The sequence below is a fragment of the Loxodonta africana genome, chromosome 4, assembly GCF_030014295.1.
Source record: "Loxodonta africana isolate mLoxAfr1 chromosome 4, mLoxAfr1.hap2, whole genome shotgun sequence".
Lineage (NCBI taxonomy): Eukaryota > Metazoa > Chordata > Mammalia > Proboscidea > Elephantidae > Loxodonta > Loxodonta africana.
This window is the reverse complement of record NC_087345.1, coordinates 114,882,080-114,894,197: the sequence shown is the minus strand read 5'-3', so window position 1 is coordinate 114,894,197 and position 12,118 is coordinate 114,882,080. Positions and strand designations below refer to the sequence as shown.

General features: G+C 36.5%; 1 protein-coding gene across 9 annotated transcripts in view; it reads right to left on the bottom strand.

The window, feature by feature from the left end:
- Positions 1-12,118, bottom strand: part of SOX5 (SRY-box transcription factor 5) — a 1,149,712-nt gene that overhangs the window by 337,237 nt on the left and 800,357 nt on the right. For all 9 annotated transcript variants that reach the window (XM_064284479.1, XM_064284485.1, XM_023554801.2 and 6 more), the window contains one exon: positions 858-1,068. In XM_064284479.1, the coding sequence (XP_064140549.1) occupies positions 858-1,068 (211 nt within the window). The remainder of the gene's footprint in view (positions 1-857; positions 1,069-12,118) is intronic.

The window sequence follows — 12,118 nt, the reverse complement described above, 5'->3', positions numbered from 1 at the left end:
TGACAGAAATTCGTAAGTTTTCCTCAGAGAGTTGTTTCATTGGTTTGTCTGCTTTAATTTTATGATTAGTCCACATGAATATCATCTGTAGAATGCTATCAGTAACTATTAAAGGGATTTGTAAGATGAAATCCTAAAAGAAAGGAATCCTAGAAGTTGAACAAATGGAACTTTATTATGTTTAAAAGAATTAGAGAATTACTAATTTTTAAATATGCAACAGACTCATAGTGACCCTAGAGGACAGAGTAGTACTGCCCCATAGTGTTTCTAAGGAGTGGCTGATGGATTTGAACAGCTGACCTTTTGGTTAGCAGCCAAGCTCTTAACCACTGTGCCACCAGAGCTCAGAGTGATAATAGGCGTAGCCATATTAATTTTGGAATATACAAGAAATAGATCCAAGAACCAAGATAACATAAAATGTACTACTGTGCAAAGTTTACAGAATGAAATGAAATTGTAAAATGGTCCTCAGGATAAAATTATTGCAGTGGTGCAAACAAACATGCAGATATTTGGTGTGGAGGTTCCTGTTCAGGGCTCTCCTGCCACATTCTAGTCTGCAGTCTCTAAGTTTCACTCAATCACAACTTGCTTGTGTGTGAAAACAAGGAAATCATCACAATGTAATATAATGATTACAATGTTTGGAGTAGGTATGTTTAAATATTTCTTAAAAAATAATATCCATCTTCCTAGTGTTAGGTTTCCATTTTGTCCAACTTAACTCTAAGAGTATAGTCATAAAATAGAACTAGAAGTTAATATCAAATTATTAAAATCGGTTGTTGTTAGGTGCCGTTGATTAAAATCAGTAGATAGTTAACAACTTCGTATACTTTTCCAGCCCTTACCTTCTGGCTCATTTTTGATGAGCTCTTCCATTTTTCTCTGCTTCAAGGTGTCAACGACATCAGCTAAGCTGCCCTTGCGCCGTTCAGGAGTTCCCAGGGCTGTACTAGATAAGGACTCGCCACTCTGTCGCCCACCTTCTTCTGCCTTCTGAGGTGAGGTAGATGAGTTGTGTGGGGCAAATGAAGACATAACTTTATTGCCATCAACTTCCTGAAAGAGAAGCAAAGAAAAACACACTTGTTTAAAAGCCAGTAATCATTTCTTTTTAGTTGGTGGCGTGACTTATTCAGCTGAAATATTAGAGAAAGAAGTGAAATGGCATTCTGCAAAAGCAAAAAGAATAAAGAAATTAAAAAAAAATGAATACATGAACTTTACTGGCCAGCACTAAAATGAGCCAATGATCAGTTCATAGGAGAAATCAAGATATGGGATTCTCCCCTTAAACGGAGTACAAACGGTAATGGCACCTATAAAAGCCTATACTGATCAGCTTATGTATCCACTTTGGTTTTGAGGGTCTCAGATTTTTCTCTGAACATTAAATGTAATTGTCATCTGCATTAAACATCCTCATGAAATTATCATATTTAAATAAATAAAAGTAGATATCATCTTAATTTTTGTTTTAAATTAGCTTAGGAAAGTGATTCGGAATTGACTCAAGGGCAATGGGTTTGGTTTTTGGGTTTTTTTGGAAGGTAAACTAATGGTACTCCTAATGAAAGTACTGTCATTTTTAGTTCTCCAGTCCCCTCTCATGAAATAAACACATAAAAGAAAGCAAGCATGAGCCACAGAGTTTATTTTGACATCAGATAGGAATATTGTAAGTTCATTCCTATTTATGCTAAAGACATTTCCAATTCCATTAGTTATCTGAAGCAGCTTCTGCCAAAATTATTCAATACTCTATTTTATACTTTAAGTCTCATTTTCCCAGGAAAATAAAGTTTTTTGCAGTCTCTACTTCTTCATAATGACGTGTGTATTTGTATTCTGTGTTTGAAAAGAATTTATTCTGTAATTCTCAAATTTAAACATATTTTTGGTATTCCTATTGTCACTATTTTCTCTACAATTTCTAGCACAACTGGCAATATTTGAGGTATATATATATATAAAGGTGCCTATAAATCAGAATTGCCTTGACAGCAATGGGTTTGGTTTTGGTTTGGTATGTATAAAGGGAGCCCTGGTGGCACACTGATTAAGAGCTTGGCATCAACCAAAAGGTGGCAGTTCAAAACTACTAGCTGCTCCTCTGGAGAAAGGTGTGGCAGTCTGCTTCTGTAAAGATTTACAGCTTTGGAAACCCTATGGCGAAGTTCTACTCTGTCCCATTGGGTCGCTATCAATTTACTGTCTTTTAAAAACCCACCCTTTTACACAATATAAACCCAGAAACCCATGGCCGTCAAGTTGGTTCTGACTCATAGGGACCCTATAGGACAGAGTAGAACTGCCCCATGGGGTTTCCAAGGCTGTACATCTTTACAGAAACAGACCGCCACATCTTTCTCCTGTGCAGCAGCTGATAGGTTTAAACTGCAAGCTGAGCGCTTAACCACTGTGTCACCAGGGCCTCTTCTTCAAGAGTGATATTGAAATGATAAAGGATTAATTCCCTTATTTAAAGGTTTTTGTTGTATGATCTCTTACTTCCATTATCCATTTGTTGCCATAAAGCAGATCGCTCCTTAAAACATAAAGCTATTCCCTAAGATCTTTGAGGAAGTCAGTCTTATCCTAAGTATATTTCTTAGCTCTGTGGCATTAAAGTATTTGTAACCATACATTTGAGTGTGTGTATATTTAATGGATAATACATTATACCTGTGTTTATACATTTCTTCTCTACCTATTAAGACATATTAATAATATCTGTTGACTTCAGAAAAGTGACAATCATATTGATTTGATATCTAACATTCTTAAGATTAATGTTATATTTTTGACAAGCTTAAAAATATTTTAAATGTACATGTTTTTATCAATGGTCCATAATACACATTAGCTGAGTTTCATGTGCACACTAAAATATAGTAAAATCTTGGTATTCATTTTCCACAAAAGATCTTTCTTCTATTTCTTTACTTACTCAAAAGCAGAAATGCCCCAATTTCAGCTTCACTTTCAACAATTTTATTTTCTATTCATGATTTTCACATCACATGGTAAACTTTACAAATAAGAATTTGGTAGCTCGACTTCACTTTTCATAACTTAAAATTACATGTGTCTTTCTATAGCATATCTTCACTACAGGGAACGACACCCAAATTGCGTGCGATGAACTCTACTAAATTATCAGAAAATGTTTCACAATAAAATAATATCCCGTTTTACGTCTCTAATCTTCTACATCTTGCAAAGAGGAAGAAAATATTTTAAAGAGTTTAACATATTTCATGAATATTCTAAACTCAGTCACCACAACAATAGAACCGTAAGTTAATTAATAAAACATTACCTCTATTTCAAGCAGGAATATTTATTTTAGCACTATTTCACCTGTCTGATTACATTTCTGCCTCTGGCACTGTTAATCTCGTTAACAGCTTTACATAGTTAACAGCTGTTTCAGAGTGGGACTCCATTGTTCATTTGCAGGTGAAGAGCTCTTTGAGGAGGGCTACACAGTGGTTTTATACACACTGGTTAAGTGCTACAGCTGCTAACCAAAGGGTCGGCAGTTCACATCTGCCAGGCGCTCCATGGAAACTCTATGGGGCAGTTCTACTCTGTCCTATATGGTAGCTACGAGTCGGAATCGACTCAAGGGCACTGTGTTTGGTTTTGGTTTGTACAGAATTCAGAAACCCTGGTGGTGTAGTGGTTAAGAGCTACAGCTGCTAACCAAAAGGGTGGCAGTTCAAGTCCATCAGGTGCTCCTTGGAAACTCTATGGGGCAGTTCTATGAGTCAGTAAACGACTCAATGGCAGTGAGTTTGTTTTTGAGCACGGAATTCAGTCAGGAAAGTCCTATCGTTTTCAGAGTTTCTTCCTTGGGATTGCATTTACCAATACTGAAGTAATGACTGCATGCTTCTCTTCACTTTACTGGTGGGAGAACACTCACAGAGAGTCTACTAACAAAAGCATCAGTGATCTAGACCTGCAGTATATATTTAATCAAGCTTTGTGAACTCAAAAGACAAGTTTCAGTATTTTGCAGACTAGCTCCCATAACTGTGATTTCTAAAGTGTAATGATAAAAGAGGCTTCTAACCTGTCAGAATGAGACTGGTAATCTTCCTTTGTTATCCTTGAGCAAGGTTTACTTTATTAATCTTGTCCCCTGTCACCTCTGCATCCGAGAGCAAAGGTAGTATCTGCCTAATGTAGCATTTATCTGCATTGAAATATCTTTTTTTAAAAATGCTTTTTTGTTAACTAATTCTAAAAGACAGCATTTTGCTAGGAACACTTTGGGAGAAATATTATTTCAACCTTAACATTCAAATTTTAATTTAGATAATGTGGCGATTAAATGTTAACGCCGTTTGTAAAAAGAAGAGAGTATATTGAATCCAATCAGATATATATGTTCGTTTTTTTGCTCAAATGATATCTCAGCCATGACTTCTGGCCTCTGGAAACACATTATCATGCTCACTTCTCAGTTCTATAAATCGAAATTAAACTCAAACTGAGTAATAATAAACATGACATTTAAGACTCAATCTATCAGACTATAATTGCTGAGAATTATAGTTTATATGTACTGAATACTTTGTGCCAGGCACTATTCAAAGTATCTTACGTACATTAGCTCAGTTAATCTTCATGGCAAGCCTAATTATCATCTCCATATTGTAGCTGGAGAAACTGAGGCAAGCAGACTGAAGTAAACGCCTGAGGTCATATGACAAATAAGGCAAAATAGAAACCAACTCCTAAGCCCTGCTCTTTTCCACAGTGATATATTGTTTCTCTCTTAAGGAGAAATAAAGAAAGAAAAGAAAATTTGTATCTATCAATCTCATGGTTGACAAAACATACTGTCTTCTTAATAAATACGAAAAAGAGAAATTTTCAAACCAGTATGTTTAGCTCTCAAAGAACTGATGCAAATGAGTTGAAGTTAATTAAACCAACTACGTTCCAGATTTATAAAATTCTGTCCCTTTAAATATCTGTTGTTTTAATCATGTTAAAAAAATTAACCTTAAGTTTTGAAGAATTATTAAAACTGAACACAACATTCAGATCTCTAAGTGGCTCATCAGAGTAATGACACTCAGTAGTTTACAAGCTTTAAATATCTTCATAAAGTTTACATCTCTAGCACCTTTCTAGTAAAATAAAGTTTTGAATTCAAGAAAAAAGCCAGCAGGGAAGATTTAGATTATCATTAATTAGATTCTTACTAACACTAGTTCATTAATCTCTTAATTTTGGTATTGCAAAGATACCACATAAAATAAACTATAGATACAATGAGAAAGTGTTTTGGTGCACAAATTTTGACAAGGCCACACTATTCTTCCAGCAATGGACTGTTCTTGAAAATATCACCAGGAAAAGCAAATAAAAATTATCTTATGAATTGCATAATTTGGTTATTCCTTAAATTCTTTTAAAAAGTGCATGAAATATATGTTATAAATAACATATTCTGAATCGAATTGCACTACTTATAATCTCTTTGGTTAAATTAGGAGATGCTAAATTTAATTTGGTATTAAAAATAATACATGATTACTGGGTTAAAAAGCTCTGTCAATTATTTTTAAAGTTTTCTTGGTTAAGATAATTTTTTATGAAAGTTCTGCACAATACTCTAAACCAGTAGTTCTGGTTGTTGGATTACATATTCCTTGGTGGTAGCTATAGATGATCTATAAATATATATGCACATGCATACACAGAGATATATATTCATGTAATAGTGCACACAGTTCTACATATAGTTTCATAGAGTTTTATGCCCTCGTAGTTGCAACCATGAACCTCCTCCTTGGACTCCCTAGGAGCTCCTATGAACCACAGACTTCAGATGAAGAAGTTCTCACCTAAATGTATATCCTTCCAGAAATGTACTACGAACTCATCAACATGTATAATTAGATGATAAAAAAGTGACCACTTACTATTGCTTGCAAAAAAAACCCTCAAAGTGTAGATTTTATTGATATATTTTGTTAAGGTAAGCTTAGTTAAAGACACATTATCAATTTCAATTTTTATTGTTCTTAAGCATTTTAAAAGAGATCAATATTTTAACTAGACTTTAGTGGATAAAACATACATTGCAAAAGATTATTAATGGCAATCATAGTTTTCTTATTTAGCAATTACCTAATGAAAGTATACATAGAAATTTGAAATAAAGATAGAACTGGTAATTTTTAGAAATGAAATGTTATAATTTTGAGGGCAAGTCACATCAGCAGAATTTTCAAATATTCCTTTTCCTGAAAACAGGATGTAAACATAAGAATGATACACTTGGCAAAAACTAACACTTCAAAAAGTTCAAGAGAGAACCCTGAGAGTCTATCTTTGGTTAACATGATCAAATTCAGTATTCTGCGAACAGGATATGGTCACTTCCCAAGACCTGCAAAACAAAAGTCAGCACTCATAGACAAATCCCTGAATGGTACCTGTTACACTTGTGATTATGGCTCTATTAAAGCCATCGAATTTGAAACTTTACTTAACTTTAAAAAAAAAAAAAAAATTGTGATTTTGGAGAAAATTTACATAGCAAATTAGGTTCTCATCCAACAATTTCTATACATATTATTCAGCCCTGGTGGCACAGTGGTTAAGAGCTCAGCTGCTAACCAAAAGGTTGGCAGTTTGAATCCACCAGTCACTCCTTGGAAACTCTATGGGGCAGTTCTACTCTGTCCTATAGGGTCACTATGAGCTGGAACCAACAGTGACATTGGTTATTGGTTATACTATTCACAGTGTCCGCGTTCTCATTATTTCCACTCTGATGGTTCTGTTTTCATTAATCTAGCTTCCTTGCCCTCCCTTACCTTCTCATCTTTGGTTTAAGGTAAATGTTGACATTTAGGTCTCATTTAGATGATTGTTTAGAGGAGCACAGTATTCAGAGATGGTAGTATTTATTTTAAGAGACACTCTGTCTTTTGCTGATAGGTGACCTCTACAAGTGGTTTGAATTCCAAGTTTAAAGGTATCCCAGGGCAATAGTCTTAGGTGTTCCTCTAGTCTCCACCAGTCCAGTAAGTCTGGCCTTTTCAAGAAATTTGAGTTTTGTTCTGTATGGGACTATCTATTGTGTCCCTGGTCTGAATGGGTCGGTAGTGGTAGCTGGGTACCGTCTAGGTTTTCTAGTCTCAAGGTAGGTGAGGCTGTGGTTCACATAGGCTACTAGTCCTGTAGACTAGTTTCTTCTTTGAGTCTTTGGTTTCCTCTTTCTTTTTTGCTCCATTCATGCAGAGACCAAGTATTATATTTTTCCCTTTACTTTTGCCTAACAAGGGTTGCCTAAAGTGTTATTAGGTCCAGCGGTTCAAAAAAATGGAAAATTACAGAAACAATTTTGTTTATTTCCAGAGTCATTTACAGAGACAGAGTTTATCACCACTGGTCACCTTTCTGTATTAAAAAAAAAGCCACTGGTAATACCTTTGTAAAATATACTGAGTATTATAAGATAACAATCCTTTAGTACTTAAACAACTACAAGGTAGGCTATCTGAGATCCCAGAGTTTAGATGAGTGGTTCCTAAATCCATCTGGAATGGGTCCAGCAAGCTATGCATTGTGGGTGGTTTTTTTTTTTTTTTAAGGTTGCTACAGGATTGTGATGAACTGCTAGGCTTGGGATTCAGGGGCCTACTCTACATTGCTTTTAAGCTGTAGTCACATTAAGGGAGGTGAGCATTTAAGGAATGCTTTACATATGAGTGCTACAGCTGTTAACCAAGAGGCTGGCAGTTCAAATCCTCCAGGCGCTCCTTAGAAACTCTCCGGGGCAGTTCTACTCTGTCTTATAGGGTCGCTATGAGTCGGAATTGACTCAACGGCAGTGGGTTTGTTTTTTTTTTTGGTTTTATATTACATAATGTTTTATGTAATATAAAATAATCTAGTGCATAATCTAGTGTTGTCTAGTAATCTAGTGCTGAAATACCACAAGTTGATGGCTTTAACAAAGAGAAATTTATTTCTTCACAGTAAAGTAGGCTAAAAGTCCAAATTCAGGGTGTCAGCTCCAGAGAAGGCTTTCTCTCTCTGTTGGTCTTATCATCAATCTTCCCCTGGACTAGGAGCTTCTCCTTGCAGGGACCCCGGGTCCAAAGGACACACTCTGCTCCTGGCACTACTTTCTTGGTGGTATGAGGTCCCCAACTCTCTGCTTGCTTACCTTTCCTTTTATCTCTTTTAAGATAAAAGGTGGCGCAGGTCACAACCCAGGGAAAACTCTCTTTACTGTTGGATTAGGGAAGTGACCTTAGTAACAGTGTTACAATCCCACCCTAATCCTCTTTACCATAAAATTACAATCACAATACTGGAAATCATGGCCCAGCAAAATTGATACACACATTTTTGGGGGGCCATAATTCAATCCATGACATATATATTTCAACAATTTAATGCAATTATTGAAATTCCCTAACAACTAGTAAATTTAAAAACACTGACTCATCACAATATAATAAATGGGTAGAAATTCTAAAATACTCAAATATGTACCTCTATCTTTTTCACTGTATGATCTATGGAAAGCTCTATATTTTTAGTCCTGCTCAGTTCTAATTTTAAAAGAAGACTGAAGAAACCTTACAGGTTCATCTGCCTCTTTAATGCAGATATAACCCACTCTTGGGACAGATCTAATATTCTAAATAGTGACAGCCCTCATCAAGTTTAGGTAAAAGATTATCATTTCATAAAAATGGCTCCATTATATTTCAAATATAGGCTCCAGTCCATATTTCAAAGATTTTTGTATTTTGAGGCAGTGCACAGTACAGAAGTGAGAGCTGTTTGCTATTTCTTCAAAGCCTAAAAATATACTCTTTTAAAGACTCCTTTGTTGTTCAAGACCACAGAAATTCAGCAAGTCTAAGTTGGTTTGCGTTTCTTAGCCAAACATTTAGATGAAATGTTAGCTTCCGTTTATATAGTTACTGATCTGAAAACAAAATACTTAAAATTGCATTCTCTTTTACAACTGCATTCACATGATACCAAACAGTAAAGGACAATAGACAGCTCAGTGAAAGGTGATTAGTTTAAAACTGGTTCTCGAATTGTGGTTCTTCAACCAACATCACTGGCATCACATAGAATCTGCAATCTGTTTTTCTCGCGCCTCATCCCAGATTCCCTGAATCAGTAACTCAGGGAGTACCGTAAAAATCCATCGCTGTCAAGACTATTCCAAATCACAGGTACCCTACAGTGCAGAGTAGAGCCACCCTATGAGGTTTCCAAAGCTGTAATCTTTACGGAAGCAGACTGCCTCATCTGCCTCCATGGAGCGGCTGGTGGGTTTGAACCATCAACCTTTTAGTTAGCATCCAAATGCTTAACTACTGAGTCACCAAGGCTCCTTAACTCACAGAGTCCCATCCCATTGCCGTTGAGTCGATTCCGACTCATAGCGACCCTATAGGACAGACTAGAACTGTCCCATACGATTTCCAATGAAGGGCCCAGCAATATCTTATTTAATAAGCCTTCCAGGTGAGTCTGACGTGTGCTGAAATTTGAGAACCGATGTTATAGAAAATACTGCCAGAGTTTTAAAGAGAGCTAGAGATGTAGAAAGGAAAAAAAGAGGTGACTAGCAGATGCGGTGGTGAGGAAAGACTTCATAAAAGTGATGGGACCTTAGTCAGGCCTTAAAGGATTTGAGAGGACAGAGAAAGGTAATATAACCCAGCGAAGAGGAGTGGGAAGAGCTGGAAGAAAAGGAGGAGTGTTGGCCAATATGAAGAGGTAAAAATGATCAGCTCATGAAGGAAAATGTCATTAATTTTTTTTTTCAATAGTCATTTAGCACATACTGAAACAGATTCACATTTGCTGACTTCTTACTAAGTATAGATTTGAGAATCTGAGATTTATGTCAAAATTGCATTGTAGAAATAGATTGTTTTTAGATATGTATCAAAAATTTGGTTTGAACTTATTAATAATCTCATTTATAATGTTGTTATTGTTAGGTGTCATTGAATCAGTTCAGACTCATAGCAACCCTACATACAACAGAACCCATCCTGCACCATCCTCACATCATTGTTATGCTTAAGCCCATTGTTGCAGCCACTGTGGTCTTCCTCTTTTTTGCTGATCCTTTATTTTGCCAAGCATTATGTTATTCTCCAGGGAATGATCCCTCCTGACAACATGCCCAAAGTATGTGAGACATATGTGAGAATGCTTCTCAGGAGCATTCTGGTAGTGCTTCTTCCAAGACAGATTTGTTCTTTCTTTTGGCAGTCCACAGTATATTCAATATTCTTCTCTAACACCACAGTTCAAAGGCATCAATTCTTCTTTGGTCTTCCTTATTCATTGTCCAGGTTTCACATTCATAGGAGGCGATTAAAAACACCATGGCTTGCGTCAGGTGCACCTTAGTCTTCAAGGTGGCATCTTTGCTTTTCAACACTTTAAAGAGGTCTTTTGCAAGAGATTTGCCCAGTGCAATGCATCTTTTGATTTCTTGACTGCTGCTTCCATGGCTGTTGATTGCGGATCCAAGTAAAATGAAATCCTTGACAACTTCAGTCTTTTCCCCCGTTTATCAGAATGTTGCTTATTGGTCCAGTTGTGAGGATTTTGGTTTTCTTTATGTTGAGGTTAATCCATTCTGAAGGCTGTGGTCTTTGATCTTCATCAGTAAGTGCTTCAAGTCCTCTTCACTTTCAGCAAGAAGGTTGTGTCATTTGTAGGTTGTTAATGAGTCTTCTGCCAAACCTGATGCTCGGTTCTTCTTCATATAGTCCAGCTTCTTGGATTATCTGCTCAGTGTACAGGTTGAATAGGTATGGTGAAAAGATACAACCCTGACACACACCCTTCCTGACTTAAACCGTGCAGTAGCCCATTGCTCTGTTTGAACAACTGCCTCTTGATCTACTCACAGATTCCTTGTGAGCACAATTAAGTGTTCTGGAATTTCCATTCTTGGCAATGTTATCCATAATTTGTTATGATCCACATAGTCGAATGCCTTTGCATACTCAATGAAACACAGGCACAAATCTTTCTGGTATTCTCTCCTTTCAGCCAGAATCCACCTGACATCAGCAATGAAATTCCTGGTTGTATGTCCTCTTTTGAACCTGCCTTGAATTTCTGGCAGTTCCCTTTCGATATACTGCTGCAGCCACTTTTGAATGATCTTCAGCAAAATTTTATTTATATGTGATACCAGTGATATTGTTCAATAATTTCTGCATTCGGTGGGATCACCTTTCTTGGGAATAGGCATAAATATAGATCTCTTCCAGTGAGTTCAGTTGGCCAGGTAGCTGTCTTCCAAATTTCTTGGCATGGATAAGTAAGCACTTCCAGAGCTGCAACCGTTTGTTGGAACATTTCAGTTGGTATTCCATAAATTCCTGGAGCCCTGTTTTTTCATCAATGCCTTCAGTGCAGCTTAGACCTCTTCCCTCGGTACCACTGGTTCCTGTTCATGTGCTATCTCCTGAAACGGCTGAATGTTGACCATTCTTTTTAGTATAGTGACTCTGTATATTCATCTTCTTTTGATGCTCCCTGATCCGTTTAATATTTTCCTCATAGAAACCTTTGATATTGCAACTGGAGGCTTACATTTTTTCTTCAGTTCTTTCAGCTTGAGAAATGCAGAGTGTGTTCTTCCCTTTTGGTTTTCTATCTCCAGGTCTTTGCACATGTCATCATAATACTTTACTTTGTCTTCCTGAGCCACTCTTTGAAATCTTCTGCTCAACTCTTTTACTTCATCATTTCTTCCTTTTGCTTTAGCTACTCAACTTTCAAGAGCAAGTTTCAGACTCTCTTCTGACATTCATTTTGGTCTTGTCCTTCTTTCCTGTCCTTTTAATGACCTCTTGCTTTCTTCACGTATGGTGTCATTGCCCAACTCATCTGGTCTTCGTCATTAGTGTTCGATGCATCAAATCTATTCTTGAGATGGTCTGTAAACTCAGATGGAATATACTCAAGGTCATATTTTGGCTTTCCTGGACTTGTTCTAATTTTCTTCAGTTTCAACTTGAACTTGCATATGAGCAATTGATGGTCTGTTCCACAGTCAGCCCCTGGCCTT